General features: G+C 42.6%; 1 protein-coding gene across 7 annotated transcripts in view; it reads left to right on the top strand.

The window, feature by feature from the left end:
* PPFIA2 (PPFI scaffold protein A2) overlaps positions 1 to 19,854 on the top strand; it is a 614,806-nt gene that overhangs the window by 585,494 nt on the left and 9,458 nt on the right. For all 7 annotated transcript variants that reach the window (XM_048835681.2, XM_048835683.2, XM_048835680.2 and 4 more), the window contains 6 exons: positions 1,298 to 1,360; positions 3,215 to 3,244; positions 12,931 to 13,106; positions 13,875 to 13,972; positions 19,308 to 19,483; positions 19,570 to 19,638. In XM_048835681.2, the coding sequence (XP_048691638.1) occupies positions 1,298 to 1,360; positions 3,215 to 3,244; positions 12,931 to 13,106; positions 13,875 to 13,972; positions 19,308 to 19,483; positions 19,570 to 19,638 (612 nt within the window). The remainder of the gene's footprint in view (positions 1 to 1,297; positions 1,361 to 3,214; positions 3,245 to 12,930; positions 13,107 to 13,874; positions 13,973 to 19,307; positions 19,484 to 19,569; positions 19,639 to 19,854) is intronic.

The raw sequence follows: 19,854 nt of genomic DNA on the forward strand, positions 1-19,854 counted from the left end.
TGGAAGTGGTACTACCGAAGGTACTACTATCAGTAACCTGGCCCTAAGAATCTGGCATATGTTCTCAAAATCTGATGGCTTTCCTCATTTAAGGATGAATCTTGCTCTCATTGAAGACAATAGCCAAAAAACATAATGACTTAGGGTAAATATTCAAACAAACACACCTAAGTACCATTTTCAAAAGTGGCTTAGGCACTGAGAAGTCTGAGTTTCATTGAAAGTCAAATTTTACCCTAAACATCTCAGTTTCTCTATTCCCATTGCTGAGGCACCTTTAAAAGCTATAGTTACACAGCTCAAGAAAAGCATTGACGTTTACCAGATGAGCTGTCACATATTCAGGCTAGAAATATTAGGATAGATTGTGCCTTTTGCACTTAGCCCTGAGGGATGGGTGGCATGCAGCTGCACCATGAGTCATAAGTCCCCTGTCCTCTCTCTTTCTCAAGAAGGAAGTTAATTTACTGCAGCCTTTTCCCTTGTGTGCTCAGCCAGCTCTTGCACCCCCTTACTTCCCTGGTTGGTCACCCGGGGCAAGTCAGAATCTAACCCTTATTAAAAACAATGGAATGAGGGGGAAAAGAGAACATTTTTAAAAGAAATTCTTCAAGAATGTTTGACATACAGAACTGTGGGAAAAGGGATCTTATGTTATATTACAATGCAACTACAGTATGTGTGCAGAATTTTTAGGCTGGAAATTCATCACCAAATGAGAACTCTCCTGGGGATTCAGTTACCACTTAAAAGCTTACATTCACTCTTTGTGTGATATACTTGCTTTAACTAAAAAGAAAAGGAGTACTTGTAGCACCTTAGAGGCTAACCAATTTATTTGAGCATAAGCTTTCGTGAGCTACAGCTCACTTCATCGGATGAAGTGAGCTGTAGCTCACGAAAGCTTATGCTCAAATAAATTGGTTAGTCTCTAAGGTGCCACAAGTACTCCTTTTCTTTTTGCGAATACAGACTAACACGGCTGTTACTCTGAAACTTGCTTTAACTGTTATTCTTTCCTTTGTAATGGTATTCAGAGAATTTCCACCACATTAGGAGTAAGACATTTCATCCACCAGTTCTGGTTAATAAACAGGCATCTGTTAAGATCTTAGTGAAGAAAGATGTAAAGCAAGTTGTCTAAAGTTTTCTCTAGTTGCAGCTCAATTGAGGCAAGAACATGGTTGTGCTGATTGTGATGCTATACGCTGTTAACTTACAGTGGTGCTGCCTTTCTTCTTTAACACTGCTTACCTAATGTGGATTCTACCTGCTTCCCTGTGGGCCTTGTTAACAGCCCTCAGGCAATGTTTGGGTGACCCATGAAGAAATGGAAAATCTTGCAGCTCCAGCCAAAACGGTTAGTCTTTCCAATTTTATTTAAACAACAATGATATTTGTTTTAATGCCAAGAACACAACTGAAGTATATGTAGTTGTTACAATTGTTGCATCACCTGTAGACTGTTTCTGAAATATACAATTAGAAAAAACGTGATAACAGTTCCCTAAAAAATAAAATATCAAATGTATTACAGTCACAGAGACTATATTAACTTGCATACAGTACTGAAGTTTCACTGTACAGCTGTAGTTCTGTTTTCTGAAACATTAATTTAAATAGAAGGACTTGTGGCACCTTAGACAACAATGCAAAATGTTGCATCCGATGAAGTGGGCTGTAGCTCACAAAAGCTTATGCTCAAATAAATTGGTTAGTCTCTAAGGTGCCACAAGTCCTCCTGTTCTTTTTGTGGATGCAGACTAACACGGCTGCTACTCTGAAACCCGTCATTAATTTGAATGTCACACTGTGTTGAATATGAAGGAAGAGTGTTTAATGTAAAGGAAACTGTCAATTTGAAATCTAGTCTGTGAAAAATGAGTCTATAGCAGTTTCAGTACTGCACCTGCCCATAAGCCTCCTTGCAAGCATCACTTTAAATAGAAGTTTGCGATAATGATGACACTGAGAGATGTTAATCTAGAGGAAGCCTAAAGAGTATGTAACTGGGACAAAAATGCTTTAGCCAGAATTCTCTCTTTGAAAACCAGACCAAGCTGTTCACATTTCTGGGACTTAGGGTGGCTATTGTGCCATTGTGTTTTTGGCAAACATCTTACTGATTTTCGTAGAGACTTAAAATATATAGCAATATGTATCCCCCAGTCAATGGCTCAGATTTTTTTCATTCCTCCAAACCTCAGGGTTAGAATTATATTTTTGTTTTCAAAGGTAAGGTTTTTCTATGCCAGCATGAGACCATGCTTGTAAGCCATTAACTAAGCTTAAAAAAAAGATGTATGAAACCTTATCCTCAGTTCAGAATAATTTATGGTTAGCCCAGCCCATAAATGGCAAGGGAGGTGCTAAATCTACAGTTTAATGCAGCAAAGGTGGATTTGCTATACATTTTCATTTGCTATAATGTTTTACATATTCACTATAAATTTCAGGGAGCAATTTCTTTGCCAATTATTTTTTACAACCGAGCTGCCTCTGAGCTTTATCATTATTGGTAAAGAAAACACTAACACAATAAAAACACCTTTAGCACCAACAAATAGAGCTAGCCCTGGAAAACTGACCAGGAAAAAACAACATACTTTTTGTACAAGAAAGTGGGTAGCTTTATTGCAATGTGTTGTACGAAATGTTACTGTTAACAGAATTGAATGAAACTGTTACCTTGCCCTTTGAGAATGTGCAAATCAAAGGGCAAAGCTTTACAAGTATATAATGAATCAGGGCAAAATTTCAACCATTCTGCCTGTAAACATAGCTTTACATTATGAATGTTTTGAGACTTTGCTGGACAAAACAGTGGGTTACCCCTAATTTACAATATTTTGAGGCAAAATGGCAACATTTTTACTTTAATAGCTGCTTTTGAGAAAACCACCAAGGGAGTTTGAGATGAACTTGTAAAATTTCACAAAACTATGAAGATTTTTTCATATCTTTAATATTTTCTTGATTTGTCAGCACTAAGAAGTTTTTTTATTCAACCTTAATTACAATGGTGTCACTTTTGTAGCATAGCTAAGCAGTTTGCCATTGACACTAGGTCAAATGCATTATCAGCATATTAAGTTGTACATTTTTCTTTGTACTAGAATTATTAACATTTGCATTATAATCACCTTTTGCTTCTTGACTTGTGTTTGTTGTATTTTTTACCTGCTTTTCTAATGGCTCCTTCCTGATAATACAGAAAGAATCTGAGGAAGGCAGCTGGGCCCAGGTATGAATCTTTTGACTTTATACTTTTGGGGTGGAAGACTACTAATAATTTAATTAACATAGTAATAGAAAACCTTGTAACATTTTATCAGCTATTGTATGAGTCTAATGCTGTGATTTCCTCCTGCTGATTTAAGTCTAATGAATATCTTTTACATTTTTAATTCAAAAAGAATCTTTTCTAGACAGGTTTGTTACATAAAACATAAATACCATATTTGTAGCAAATATTTTCCTTTATATAAATTGCTACAATCTTTTGTAACCAGATATTTTAAGGAGACTCAACACAATCCTTTATTTTGTGCATATACACTTTGCACACCTATCCATTATATGCACTAGTATGATTTGCTTTTGCCCTTTGGGATGATGAGGAAGTAAAACACAACACACTCGTAAGTAGATTAATGGCAGTGGCTGCAAATGCCTTGTTACCCTGCAGTCCCTAATGCTTATAAAGAATGAGGGTGTCTGCTATATGACTTCGACACCAGCAAGATGCAGCTCCCAACCATACTGGTATTGGTTTGAGACATGTTTGCTCACGAGGGATGGGGGATGTACATGCAGGCCCGCTGACGGGGGAGGGCAAAGGGGGCAATTGCCCAGCAACCCTGGTAGTGGTGGCCAGGAGCCCCGGGCCTTGTTAAGTTGCCTGGGCATGCGCAGGATGGTACCAGCAGTGGCGAAGGCAGCCAGGCGGGCATGTGGAAGCCCTGGCCGTGCCGGAAGAACGTGCTCAGCAACTCACTGGGCACCAGCAGTGCAATCGGCAGCTCAGGACCATTACGCGTTCTGCCTTGGGGCCCGGAATTGCTGTCGGTGGGCCTGTGTACACGTTCTCAGTAGTAAGGCCCTGTATGCCTCATGTCCTTCCCACACTGTCCTTAGCATAACTTTTCCTAAACACATGCCCAAGTTTGGGGCAATTAGGTCACAACAAGCTGTGTTTATGTGCTGCTTATCTAGATGGGATATTAATGTCAGGCTACAGTGAAGGGTCCAGGCATGGTCCCTATTCCTACTGGCAATGTCTTTCAAACCCTGCCAGCACAGAAAAGAGACCTCTCTTGTTCTAGCCACCACTGTCCACCATAGTGGAAGGTCATCTAAGTCACAGAAATGGCATGCTCCCCCTTCATGATGAAACAAGCAGGGGACTATGGGGGAGAAAGGGTGATAGGTCAGCTGGAGACATCCTGATACCATCCTGTGGTTGGTTCATAGTAAACTTGGATCCTCATTTATATGTCTGTGCAGCAGGGGTAACTGAAGGTACAATCAAGTCCCTGCACAATTTTTGTATACATTTTTGGAGGCTCTTTGTGAGTTGTCGTTTATAGAATAGGGGATCAGATTTTTAAAGGTATTTAGGCACCTAACTCCCATTGATTTCAATGGGAGTTTGGTGCCTAAATATCTCTAAAAATCTGGACCTAGATGCTCTGCATATAAAGTCTACATCAGGGATCGGCAACCTTTGGCACACAGCCCATCAGGGAAATCTGCTGGTTGGCCACAACAGTTTGTTTACCTGCAGCGTCCACAGGTTTGGCCAATCGCAGCTCCCACTGGCTGCAGTGCACCGTTCCAGGCCAATGGGGGCTGCAGGAAGCGGCGCGCGCCGAGGGATGACACAGCTATCAAGGAAATTGTGCTAGTTCTTGGAGCTGAACCATTAATGTAGAAACTTTTCAGTATATGACACAGTTTCAAAGATTTTTATTATTATTACTATTATTTTCTTTGAAAACCACACCATATGCTACTGAGTCCTTTTAAATCATTGATCACCATATTGTGGGACTGGAAGGGACCTCAGTAGGTCATCTAGTCCAGTCTCCTGCGCTGAGGAAGGACTAAGTATTAGCTAGGTCATCCCTGACAGTTGTTTGTCTGCTCTGTTCTTAAAAATCTCCAAGGACAGTGATTCCACAACCTCCCTAAGTGACTTGTTCCAGTGCATAACTGCCCATATATTCAGGAAATTTTTCCTAATGTCTGAACTAAATCTCCCTTCCTTCAGTTTAAGCCCATTACTTCTTGTCGTGTCCTCAGTGGATAAGGAGGACAATTTATAACCCTCCTCTTTTTATAATAACATTACATACTTGAAGACTGTTATCATGTCCCTTCTCAGTCTTCTCTTCTCCAGACTAAACAAATGTAGTCTTCCTTCATTGGTCATGTTTTCTAGACCTTTAATATTTTTTGTTGTTCCCGTCTGGGTTTTCTCCAATTTGTCCACATCTTTCCCAAAGTGTGGTGCCCAGAACTGGACTCAATACTCCAGTTGAGGCCTTATCAGTACTGAGTGGAAGAATTACTTCTCATGTCTTACTTACACAGTGGTGCAAGTAGATTTTAATTCTTATCGGTACACATAGGTAACTCATGGGAGGGACACAAAGGGGGACAATAGCTAACGGGGGGCATGTGACCTCCCATGCTCTCTCTATCCCCTCGCCATCCCATGTTACCTGAGGGGGACTTCGTTCTCCCACTACACTGGATATAGATATCTGAACTGCAGGGATCCCGGGAACCGCAGGGCAAAAGAAGCACATGTGGGCCCACACTGGCAGCTCTTCCAGCGCAGCTATACCGCCCCCGGCCCCAGCTCTGACCACCAGCGGGGATGTACAGACCCCAGACAGGTGACCCAGCTGCTTGGAAGGGCTGCTGGCAGTACATTTGCACCGCAGGAGCTGCCAGTGTGGGACCACCCATGCTCCTTTCGCCACTGTGGTTCCCAGGAGCCTTGCAGTTCTAAAAATGGGTCTTTCTGGTACAACATACCAGCTATAAATATCATAATGGTATGGTGTACCTGACCATACCTGCTTACTTTCACCACTGTACTTAAAACACACCTGCTAATACATCCCGAAGGATATTCATTTTTTTCAACAGTGTTATACAGTTGACATAGTCAGTCTGTGATCCACTATAACCCAAGTTTCTTCTCTGCAGTACTTCTTCCTAGGCAGTTGTTTCCCATTTTGTATTTGTGCAATTGATTATTCCTTCCGAAGAGGGGTACTTTGTGTTTGTCCTTATTGAATTTCATCCTGTTTACTTCAAATTATTTCTTCGGTTTGTCCAGATCATTTTGAATTCTAATCCTGTCCCCCAGCGTGCTTTCAATCCCTTCTAGCTTGGTATTGCCTACAAGCTTTCTAAATGTACTCTCTCTACCATTATCCAAATCATTTATGAAGAGATTCAATAGAACTGGATCCACTTTTAGCTAACAGACCTCTTAAGACCTGGCTGCAGTATGCTTACCAGACTCCAAAGGGGGAAATCATCACACATACACACACACACTCACACAAAATAACAGGATTATTATTATTAGAAGGTTTATTATTATTTAGTTGGGGATTTGTCCTGCTTTGAACAGGGGGTTGGACTAGATGACCTCCTGAGGTCCCTTCCAACCCTGATATTCTATGATTAGAAAATGGAGAGAAAATCCAAGGTAAAATGATATAAATCACAGATTTTAATCTACAAGCAGCCTTGCCTAGTTAGGGCACAAGCTTCAGAGAATCAAATATTTATATTCTTAGACTTCTGTGTCTGTCCAGCTGCTGTCAGGTCTCTCTCTCCCTTTTGGCATCCCTTTTTCTCTCAGCATCTGACACATCCCTTCCTATATACCCAGTTCACTGTTATGATTAGGTATCAGCCCCTGCATCATCATTTTAGCTATTATACCTATGAACTTTAGGGGCCAAACTGAAAAAATTAGTGGTACTCTTTCAAACTATACTTACAAACCAAGCTCTACTCACTTGATATGGCACAGATCTTCATAATATACTAGTCCTTCTCCTTTCATACCCAGAATCAGCCATGAGATAATTATTAAAATATTGCTATTGTGAACTATCATTTTGCATCTGCATAATCACCCTCTGTGGCAGGCATCAACTCACTGGCACGGCGCCTCCTGCTGGTCATCTCAGGAATTAGTTCTTTCCAGCCCAGAGCGCCCTCTGCAGGCCAGAGTCTTGCCCCCGCTGGCCCCCATGTCCCTCCCGGACCCCGGTGCCCTCCTCACCAGGGATCTGCCCCAGCAGTAACCCACAATCTGGGTCTCCCCACCGAGGGGATCCCGCAACCCTCTACCCCGACCTTGCCTCTGTGGCCACTGCCAGTCACCATCTAGCCCCTGCTCCCTGCGGCAGACTGCAGCCTATGCACCACTCATCATCAGCAAGGGGGGTTGGACCAGCTGCCTCTGCCTATCGCTGGGGTGCCCCTCTGCAGCCCCAGTACCCTTTCATAGGACTTTAACTAAGCCTGCAGCCTGGGGTTTTGCTAGGCTGGAGCTCCCCAGCTCCCTCTGCCCTTCCGCAGCACTTCTCCACCCTAGGTATCCATCTCAGCTCCCTGGCAGCCAGGTCTTTCTCTCTGAAGAAGCTAAAGAGAGACCCTTGCTTCTGGCCCACAGCCCTCTTATAAGGATCAGCTGGACCCTGATTAAACTGACCCTGATTAAGCTTTCTCAATCAGCCTGCTTTTCCCATTTACAGCCCTTTCCCAGGCTGCTTTAACCCCTTCAGGGCAGGAGCGGAGTAGTCACCCTGCTACACCCTCATTGAAATTAATACCATAGTTCAGAGCTATTGTTCCAGGCTGGTTGCAGACTGGTTGCAAACGTTCATACATCATTTACACTTGGGTTACATTTTGCAGGTTTTCTTCATAAATGAAATGTCTAGAGACTTTCTTAAAAGAAGCTGAGACTCTAGAGAACAAGATCACAGCTCCGGGAAGCTGTGTGTATATTGGACTGCCACATATCCTCTCCCAAATTCAAACATGATCAGCAGCTTGTCAATGAGAATTGTTCATGTCCAGTATTTTGAAATTATCATGGTCTCTGCTCTATTGTTTAATATCCATTAATTGTTTTCCAATCAACTCCAGGTACTTAACACCTTGATAAAGGGTACTCTGGACACTTCCTAAATACTTACACCAGGCTACAAAATTTGTGGTTTACAATTAGCCTGAGAAGCAATTGACTCAAGGTGAAAAAAAACTCTAGTGAGGACAAGCCCTTGATGTGCCCATAATTATATCTGTATACTGTGATGGGTTGGACCTCCCCTTCCAGGGTATCACCTGACGTGCTGGGGTCCCACTGAGCCCCCCCATTCCACCAGCCTGGGCTCCCTCACCCTGTTCCGCTGTGCCAGGCCCTCAAGCCTTCTCCAGCACACACAGGTAGGAACACACCCAGCTGCAAATGGTCACAGAGACACTGAGATCAGCTCTGTGTCAGAAGAATCAGCTCGGGGACCTCTCAAGTGCACACCTCCTTTGGGATACAAACCCAAAATGATACTGTCTTGCGCTGTATTGACATCTATATAGCCAAGCTCATAAATTCGCCCCCTCCCTCAAAGTGGAGGAAGATATGCACAGCCTTTTGCTCCCCCCAACCCCTGTTATGAGTTCCACAAACTGGGTTTTAGAAAACAAAAACAAGTTTATTAACTACAAACGGTAAATGTTAAATGACTATAAGAGATAGCAAACAGAAAAAAGCAGATTACTGAGCAAATTAAAAAAAAACACGCAAACTAGGCTGCATACATTGAAGAAATTGGCTACAAATTGTAATTTCTCACCCTAAATGTTTCAAAGAGATTGCAGAGATTTTTGAAGGTAAACTGCACTGCTTGCAGCTTAGATCTCCAGGAATTCCTCTTACAGGCTGATCTGTCTCACGTGGACTCAGTCCCCTGCCCTCCCATCTTAGCCTTTGTTTCTTCAGGTGTTTTCAGCAGACTTCCTTCTTGGGCGGAGAGGCAGTGGAGAAGCGCCTAGATTAACTCCCTCCCCAATCTTGAATAGGATTTACATATGGCAGGAATCTTTTGTTTCCTAGTCCATGCCCTTCCAGTGGAAAAATACCAGCTCAAGATGGGACCCTGTACCAGGTGACATGATCACATGACCTTGTAGTGTCAAAGCAGCATCCCAGGAAGCTTCTCAGGAAGGTCGGAGATTAGTATCTTCAAAGTTCTTTTGTCCTTCTTAATGTCCTATCCAGGCTGATTGCCTACTGTCTGGCAGGCATTCCCCCAAGTATACACACAGGTATATTGACTATGTAGCAATTACAACTAACTTCAGATACAGAAATGATACATGCATACAAATTGGATAATCACATTCAGTAAATCGTAGCCTTTCCAATGATACCTCACATGACCGATCTTGCGTAAAATATATATAGTTATGCCATATTCATATAATAATTTCTACGAAGAATATGGGGCATAATGTCACATATACAACTTGGTTAGGAAGTCTTTTTCCACGTGTGTAACTGTTCAAGTCCCCCTCTGTCTTCTTAACCCAAGGTTAGGTTAGCATTCTCTCCCTATGCCAAAGGATTAGCTTCCTTGTTTTAAAATATTTTTGAATTCTAATTAAGCTCTCACTGTCCTGAGTTCAAGTGTTAAACCAAATGTGATATTCAATAACTCCCACTTACTAATTAATTAAATACAGGGCTTTTTTCTTTGATGATAACTGACAGATGCTAATTCGACATTCCCTTCTCCCCATCCCAAGGTTCATAGAATACATATACATTTTGATCCCATGCCACCACCTCCAGTTCACTCCTTTACATACAAGCCATTTGGGAGCAGCACAGAGCCTTTCCCCATGTCATGCAAGAGGTGCAAAGACAACACACAGCATGACTGCTCCCCCTGCATGCCCACTCCCCCATAGAGTGGGGCAGAAGGCTTTGCATCAGACCTCTACACCAGAGGTGAACGTGCAGCTTCCCTGAGCAAGCTCAGCATGGATACACCCTTCATTATATTTTACACTTGAAAGAGCAACCGCTTTACATTTACAGGAAATTCAATTAACTTTTTCCAAGGTAATGGTGTAAATAAAGCAGCTAGAGGCAAAGGAAATGTTTCCATTTGATTCATGTGAATGTGTGGATTTCAGAGAAAAAAACTGTCCAACTATAAAGAGGGTGACAGCAAAGTACTGCTGTAGATGTCAGCAGCTAAGGGAAGACTATTTATATGGAAAGGTATACATATATATACACACACATACTGTGTAATAGCAAGAAACACAGTGTTCCACTGTACATCCATGTTTGTTTTTAGGTGTTTACTTTGTGCACATTAGACTCTTTTGAGAAACAAATATTGTTGTTTGAATATTCTTCACTTGAGTGAAGCTAAAATTGGGTTTCAAAGTTTACAACTACATTGCCCACTGAGCGAAACTGTAACGTCATATGGCTGTTCTACCAATTTGATAATAACATCAAAAGTTAAATCATCTTGATTGCTTGTGGTTTTTCTCAAGGATAAACAAGCCTGGCATTTTAAACTAAACAGTTGCATTGTTGTGCAAAAATTGCCATTTGAATGTGTAGCTCACAACTAGATGCCAAGCACATAGATAATGTAAGCTGTGAAGTAAATCATTTCTACAGTTATATTTGTCAGAATCCAATTTTGTGCCATATAATTTTAATGTACATGAGTGCTAAACTTCTAAGTTGTATATTCATTACTAATTATGTGTATTGTGATTATCCATTACAGATATTTTATAAGCAGTATTTTATAGGCAGACTTTTTTTTTTATTTTCTTGCTGTGTATAGTTTCCAGTTCTGAAAACCAACACACTTTACAAAACAAGGGGAACACACACAAAAAGAAACAATATACCTGCATGCCTTTTGCAGACTAATCTTTATTTGGCTGTACAAGACATGCAATTTTATCCATTAATACATATGTAGGCATCATTTCTACCTCTAATAAAAATTAGCCAAAATATCATTTCAGTATTTGAAGGAACAGAGCTTTTAACACCTAATTCCTCTAATTCAGTTTTATCAATAGCCTTCTGTTAGCTATAACAATAATATTGCTAATAAAGAACAAGTGCAGGGAATTATTTTTTCCAAATTCTAGTTTCTTGTAGTAGGCTTCTGTAAGCCCATTTCTGCTCTTCACAACTCCAGATGATTGATTTATTATTTGTTTATATTGAAATAGTGACTAGTCACCCCAGTCAGGGATCACAGCCCTCTTTTGTTCTTCACTATATACACATAACTAAAAGACAGTTTCTGACCCAAAAAGTTTGTTACCATCTAAATATAAGACAAGAAACTATTGCACCACAAGCAATGGTCACAAAAATGTGTTTTATTATGAGAAGTGAGAGATTCTAAAAAAATAATAAAATAAAAATGTCCTGCAATTTTTAGGTTAACTTCAATGGGATTGCACAGAGCATTAGTACAGGCAGAATCTCTCTCTTTCTAAAATATAGATTGTATACTTCAGATAAACCATACAAAAGTAGTTCAATGTGTATTTACATTACAGTCTGTAATGGCGTTCACTCACCACTGTGGCACCTCCTGCTGGCTGTCCTGGGGATTAGCTCAGTTCACTAGTGCGCCCTCCTCTGGTGGTGCCTCCCCGCCACCACTCCTGCTCTAGGACCCACATCTCTCCAAGGACCACAGTGTCCTCATGGCCCCAGCATCCTCTTTGCTTCAGGGCCTCAGCCTGAAAACCCAGCAGCAGCATTGCTCTGTCCAGGGTCCTGGCAGTTCTCTCAGCCCTCCAGGGACACAGTCCTTCCTCCGTGAGCTCCCAGCAGAGAACTGCCTTCCTCTGTCCTGAAGCTCCCTTTTTATATAGGCCTGCTTGGCTGCCTCCTGCACAGCCTCCCGAGGGCTCTGTTAAACCCTTAGAGCTCAGTATGGGGCAGGCACCTCATTACACAAACACACTTTTGTTTTCTACTAGAATCTCACAACACAGAAAGTATTCCTGGATTGTAGTGTTTTTTTGGAATTCTCCAAAGATTGTTTTTTCTTTTTAGTCAAGGATTCACGTATTGATAGTCCCACAAGGTGCATTTCATTTGTGCTGGTCAAACTTTAAAACATCTTGTTAGCCAAATGCACTACTTGCTGTTACTGGTGCTGGAAGCAGAGGCAGGCATGCAGGCTTGGCCAAGAACCATTTAAAAATAACCACTGTTTCAGAGGGACTACAAATGTATAATGCTAATTGCTTGTTGAAATAAGATGTAGAAAGCTGTGGATTAAATCCTGGCCCCACTGAAACAACAACAGAACTTCCATTCACTTTAATGCTGCCTGGATTTCACCCTAAAGGTTTATTTTATCGCTTGTGTTAATTCACGGAAGGATTTTTAAAAGCACATAGGTGCATTAGGAGAACAAATCCCTTTGAAATTCAATAGGATTGTTCTCCTAACTCACGTAGGTGCTTGTAAAAAAATTTCCCTCAATCTAAGTGTCTGATTTTCTTGATTTTGCTATGATGTGAACTTTCAAATGCATTATTTCTTATTGCAATTAGAATTTCCATTTCAAAAAGGTGGTAGACATGATATTGATAGATCATATTTGTATTTAACAAAAATATTTTATGTATACAGAGAGCCAATAGTGTTTTAGTTACATATTTGAGGCCCAAATGGTAGTATTGTCAGAATTACTATGGAAAGCAGTGTGAATTTCCTAGACGGTGAACTCCTATTTGAAATGGCACAGCAGATGGATAGGCTGCCTTCATTCTGGGGCATTGACACAAATAGGTTAAAATGTGAAGTCTCCTATTTTTCTATAGACCCTTGCTTATGGTGATATGAACCATGAATGGATTGGTAATGAATGGCTCCCCAGTCTGGGTTTACCTCAGTACCGAAGTTACTTTATGGAGTGCCTGGTAGACGCAAGGATGTTAGATCATCTGACGAAGAAAGATCTCCGCGTACATTTAAAAATGGTGGATAGCTTTCATCGGTATGTTTGTACAAAGGCTGCTCAAAATGAGCACATGGATGTAATATTATGCTCAGTGCAGCATAAGCTAACAAAGCTTTAGTTTTAAGGTTGTTCCAACTTTAGACAACCACATGAAAATATAAACAATCAGCACCAATAAACTATGTGAAAATGAAAGAGGTTCCTTTTGACATAGTAACTGTAAGCGTGATTAGTTATGGAATGCAATTCCATGGTGCACAGAGTAGCCTTAATATATAAATGTAACTGTAACAATACATAAATTGTAAAAAAATATATTAAAAGGCACAGCATCAGAAGATGGTAGACAAGAAACATGATGATAAAGAAAATGTTTAAACTCCTTCAGATTACAGTGGAAAAAACAAGTGGGCAGTAGGTTCATCTACCAAAGGAGGCAGCCATTCCTGCAAGGATGCATTCTTTACTGTCTGATTTGACAATAAACACCTCTTCCTGCCTACATCCTGATTCAATAAAGTACTTAAGTTCACATAGTTTGTTGGCCTGTTTTGGATACATTTTTAACGTTAAATGTATTTCTGCTAGATAACTTAGTTAAACCCCATTCATTTTTGTTTGTGCCCATTTCATTTTTTAGTCTGTTACGTTTTTTGGCTCTTTGCCCCTATGATTTGATACATGAGCATACTGAACTACCATTTATAAAATGTAGTAAATACTTCAAATACATTCACATCCACAATGCTATTTTCGTTTAAATGTCTTATGTTAATCTGTAAATGTTTCTCTCTCAAATAACAGAACAAGTTTGCAGTACGGTATCATGTGCTTAAAGAGGCTGAATTATGACAGAAAAGAACTGGAAAGAAGAAGAGAAGTGAGTCAGCATGAAATAAAAGGTAAGTGTCAGGGAATGGGTATTGTGATTTTTTTTTTCTTTGTGAGACTTCAAACTATAGGTTTCAATTCAACAAAGGATTTAAGCATGTGCTTAACTTTAAGCATAAATTTGAGTCCATGCCTATTCAGCAAAGCACTTAAGCATTTGCTTACAGTTAAGCACATGCTTGAGTACTTTGTTGAACTGAAGCCTATACTCTGAAGTCTCATTCCTGAGTGGTTGTTGCAAGTATATGTTGGTGTGTTTGTGTTTGGCCAAATTGGATTGTAAGCTCTTCGGGGCATGCAGCAGGGTGGCGACTCAACCCTGCAGCGCCACCTGCTGGTCATCTTGGGAAATAGCTCACCAGCTGTCGGAGTGCTCTCCGCAGGCCGCTGGTCCCTGTGTCCCTCCCGGACCCCGGTGCCCCTTTCCTCGGGGTTCTGCCCCCTTGCAGTGCCCCGCAGTCTCTCTGGGTCTCCCCTCCCCGGGGAACCCCCAACTCCCTATCCCCACCGTGCCTCAGTATATGACTACTGCCAGTCACCATCTAGCCCCTGTTCACTGGAGCGGACTGCAGTATAATTGCCACTCATCAGCAGCAAGGAGGGTTTGGACCTTCTGCCTCCGCCTACCCTTGGGCTGCCCCCTGCAATCCCAGTACTTGTTTGGCCTTACACTAGGCCTGCAGCCTGTGGGGTTTCCAGGCCGGAGCTCCCCAGCTCCTCTGGTCTTCCCCCAGCCCTGCTCCAGTCTAGGTACCCTACTCAGCTCACAGCAGCCAGGTCCCTCCCTCTTAAAAGGCTACAGAGAGAGAGTCTCTGTGCCCCTTGCCTACTGCCCTCTTATAAGGGCCAGCTGGGCCTGATTGGGGCGTGGCCCCAGCTGTGCCTTTTTCCACATGGGCTGCTTGCCCCAGCCACAGCCATCCCCTGGGCTGTTTTTAAGCCCTTCAGGGCAGGAGCAGGTGACCATCCCGCTACAGGGCAGGGACTGTGGGCCAGATCCCACTACAGTCCCTTTGCACCAGTCTGCCAATAGAAACTGGCCATAAAACTGGATAGTCCAACTGCCTGAGAATGTCACCAGTGCTGGTCAATGGGAGCTGTTGGGTGCAGCACGTTTGAAAATCTGGCCAATACCTAAGCATGAATTTAGGAGCCTAACTTCAGCCTTTAGAAAATCATTGCTTTTGTTTCCTAATTTTAAAGCAGCTCATATTTAAATAAAATTATATGGATGGATTTCCATCAAGTCAGTTCTTTAAGATCTGAAAAGGCAACTGTTTCAGTTTACAACTTGCCGTTTCACTTTGTGTCAGGCCTTGATCCATAATGTTAGTTCCCAAAGAACAAGGTTTATTGTATGATGTAATAGCTAGTTAAACAGTATTTTCCTACATAAGGCTTCCTAGAGAGCATGCAAGCTCAAGGTATAGGTCTTGTACTTAAGAGTGAGACTTTCTTTCCTGTTATCAGAAGTGAATCCTTTGATTCCTTTAAGCATTGCCTAGTATTAAAGGAAACTAGAACATTTTCAGTTAACTCTTTTCAAGTGCAACTTTCTTTGGAAGAATTGACAACACAAGAACTAGTGGGACAGAATTAATTGTAATATCTGAATTGTGCTCGCCTCAGCAGAGATGGTGGCATACTCTAGTGCAAAAGACTTACATTGGTAATGAGGACTTACGGTCAAATTCCCTGCTGTGCCCAGTATTTGCTGGGTGTACCTGGAGAAGCACATGAAGTAACTGGTTACTGGTGCTGGTTCTGTGCTAGTCCCGACCCCATCATAGGTTACAGCAGGCTCAGGCTGTTCCAATCTGTGCTGGTTGGACATACTCCCCAATGGAACGTTTTACAGCCAAGGATGGCTGGAACACTGTATTTCAGTCACTCCCCCATCCAAACCCTGGAATGCTCCCAGTGGCAGGGACTGCAGGATGGGTAGTGAGGGGAAAAAATGGTTACTAACCTTTCTGTAACTTGCTCTTCGAGGTGTGTTGCATATTTCCATTCCAGTGTAGGTGTGCACGCCTACCGGAATTTTTTCCCCTAGTGGTATCCGTTGTGTCAGCTTCAATACCTTCTGGTGCCCTGTGCTCATAGCACCAGTATAAAGGGCCCTGCCGACGCTGCTCCCCTTCTGTTTCTTCTTACTAACTGCCTCCGATAATAGGGGATGGAGGGTGGGTTTTGGAATGGACATATGCAACACATCTTGAAGGAAAACAGTTACAGAGAGGTTAGTAACTGTTTTTTCTTCTCTGAGTGCTTGCACATGTCCAGTCCAATGTAGGTGACTAACAAGTAGTTGTACAGGAAGTGAGTTCGGAGTTCAAGCACAGGCTGGCTGCAAGACTGTGTAGCCAAAGTTGGCATCGTCTCTAGCCTGTTGGGTGATGACACAGTGTGTTGAGAACATGTGCACCAACGACCAGGTTGCTGCTCTGCAGATATCCTGAATAGCAATTTGCGCTAGGAAGGTGGCTGATGAGGCATGAGATGTTGTACAGTGAGCAGTCAGATTAGCTGCGGGGCGAGATGCCCATGAGTTCATAGCACGCTCGGATACATGAAGTCAACTAGGATGAAATTCTCCAAGCAGAGGTAGGTAGGTCCTTCATTCTCTCCGCTACCACTGTGAACGGCTAAGTAGCTCTGCAGAATGATATGGTCCTCTATATGTAGAAAGCCAGGGCCTGTCTAACATCCAGTGTAGGCATGTACGGTGGATCCGTAAGCTTTGACAAGACAAGATTCAGATCCCAGGGAGGAATGGGTTCTCTGACCTGGGAATACACCCTATCCAGGCCTTTGAGAAAACTGATCACCATCTTGTGTGAAAAAACAGATTGGTTGTCAATCTTGGGAGGGAAAGTTGAGATAGCCGCTAGGTGAACCGGGACTGAAGAGAGGGCCAGACCTTGTTGTTTCAGCAGAAGAAGGTACGCAGGGAGGACTGTGTAGGTGGAATTCCCCATTGGGAGGACCAGATGGAGAACCACTTCCATTTTGCAAGGTAGGTGGCCCTGGTGGAGGACTTTCTACTGCCCAGTAGGACTCTATGGACCTGCTCCAAGCAAGTTGCTCCTCAGGATTCAGCCTGGAGCTTCCAGGCTGACAGATTAAAAGAACTGAGGTTCAGGTGGAGCAGCCAACCATGGTCTCAGGAGTCTGGGTGTACCGGAAGGCATAGTGGGGCCTCCACCAAAAGGCTTAAGAGGTTGGTGAACCAATGTTGCCTGGGCCACAACAAGGCTATGAGAATGACCCACTCTCAGTCCTGCTTGATCTTCATCAGAACCTTGTGAATCAGTCATGCAGGAGGAAATGTATACTACAGGTAATTTGTCCAAGACAACAGAAATGCATCTGTGGAAGACCCCGGGCTGGAGCCTCACAGGGAGCAGAACTGATGGCATTTCCTGTTGTTGTGGGTAGCAAACAGGTCTATAAGGGAAGTCCCCCACCGTTGGAAGATATCCCTTGTGATGTCTGGTTGAAGGGACCACTCATGGTGAGAGGAGAAAGACCTGCTGAGGTGATCTGCCAGCTGGTTCTGCATTCCTGGAAGATAGTACACTTCTAGACTGATGGAATGAGCAATGGAGAGCTCCCATAGTCAGATTGCTTCCTGACTCGGGGGTAGAACACTCACTGCCCTGTCTGTTCATGTAGAATATGGCCATCTTATTGTCTGTGAGACCCAAAACAACCTTGTTTGTAATAGCAGGTAGAAATGCCTGGCAGGATAGGCGGACTGTCCTGAGCTCTGGAGGTAAGGCTCTTCTTGGGACCAGAGGCCTGAGGGCCCCTTGGTGGACTCCCCAGCCAAGGGCTGATGCATCAGATACTAGAGACATCAACAGTTTTGGATGCCTCTGCGCTTCATTAGTGGTGTCATCCACCTCCCAGTGCCAGGGCATGCCTTGGTCACTGGGCTTCACGCCCTGCACTTCCTGTGGTAAGTCTGTGCCTTTGAGTGACCCGCACTCGAGTTGTCTCAAGTGACTGGGGGAATCGCAAGGAAAGACCATTGCCAAATCTGCAGGGACTTCAAACACCGCACCAAAAAGGACCGCAAAGCGAGACTGAAGGTCTTCCTCATGGAGGCAGCCTTAAGACCTACCTCAGAGCCACAACTGGACTCAACACCGAGCATCTCAGCCTAGTTATTAAAAAACTACCCACCAACTACCAAATTACAGTAACTAAAGAAGTAGAAAAGCCACTAGTAGAAAACTGCCTGAGCAATGAAGCGTTCCAGCAACCTTCACAGGCGGTAAAAAGGAACTGAAGGGAAGCGGGGTCAGCAGGGCTCTTTATACCAGTGCTATGGGCATGCGGCCCCGGAGAGTGCTGGAGCCAACCCAACAGATACCACTGGGGAAAAAATTCCAGAAATCGTGCTTGGGGCACGCACACACCTTCCTGGGAAGGTGCAAGCACTCGAAGAACAATTACACTGGCCTAAACCAGCGGAGGATCCCTCCTCACAGAAGAATTCCAGACGAGCAGTTTTCCAGCCTCCTTGTGCTGGCGGTGCAACAAACAGAGGCAGGAGCCAGGGAGGGAATCTGGTCTTTTTGCTTTCCGTTTAAATTAACTTTATGGCTGTTTGATGACTTCATTGGCTCATGGTTATTTACACCTGAGACTTAAGATGTTAAGGAGATCATTAAAAAGCAGTCTTCGATTTGTGTTTGATTAGAGATGCAAAACATCACACATGCCAGTAAAATAATAAATATTAAGAACGTGGGACAAATAGCTCTCTTTCTAATGTGGAGGGTTTTTTGACTCAGTCCTCAAATAAGACCTCCTCTCTCTTTTACTTGTCCATAGCTTTCTAATTAGCACAGATCTTAATGGATCAGCTTTCAGAAGTGAGAAGAGCTGGTTACTAAAAATGTCAACACAAGCCTCTGGCCCATTAGAAAACTACAGATTTTGACCTCTATGTACAGGTCTCACTCTAAAAATGGTCACTTCAGCTGATGTTTAATCCCACTCCACCTTCCCTTGAGGTTGAACCTCAGGGGACTGATTTTATTTCTCCCAGGAATCTGTAAAATCTTTTCTCAAAATTGTAAAGCCCTTTGCTGACACTACTGTGTTTGCTGAGGGTTGTCATGTGGTATGTTTATACAAGTGGGAATGGAGACACCAGTAATCAACTTTCTGGACTCTGTATCAACGACGAAACCACTGAGGTTATTTTAATCATGTTTTAGTATTCCTTGTATGGAAAGTGGTGTGGTAGGTTAACTGCCATATAGATACATGTATCTGTATGCTTATGAAAGTTCAATTAACAATAAGCTGATACTATATTGTGTGTGTTTGTAGATGTATTGGTCTGGAGCAATGAGCGAGTCATACGCTGGATACAGGCTATTGGACTACGAGAATATGCAAATAACGTCTTAGAAAGTGGCGTACACGGGTCACTTATAGCCCTGGATGAAAACTTTGATTACAGCAGTTTAGCTTTATTATTACAGATTCCAACACAAAACACCCAGGCAAGTCCTTTCCTGACTTTTACTTTGTCTGGATTTTATTTTTGCTCGTTTTCAATTATTTTAATTATTTAATTTGCTATATATAGGCACGGCAAATCCTTGAGAGAGAATACAACAATCTTTTAGCACTAGGAACTGAGAGACGACTTGATGAAGTAAGTAATTTAATTTATGTGTTTACAAAATTGAAAGCCACACACTAAGTTCAGGAGGACACGGCCACACGCACACAATTAAAAGAATGTTATTAAGGCTATGAAGTCAAACAGTCAAAAATTAGGAAATGCCAAAATTAAGGTTGCCTGTGCAACCTTCCTGCTGCCCATTGTGTATATGCATTATGATAGTTAATTAGATGACCACATAACTAT

Source organism: Caretta caretta, chromosome 1 (assembly GCF_965140235.1).
Source record: "Caretta caretta isolate rCarCar2 chromosome 1, rCarCar1.hap1, whole genome shotgun sequence".
NCBI classification, from domain to species: domain Eukaryota; kingdom Metazoa; phylum Chordata; order Testudines; family Cheloniidae; genus Caretta; species Caretta caretta.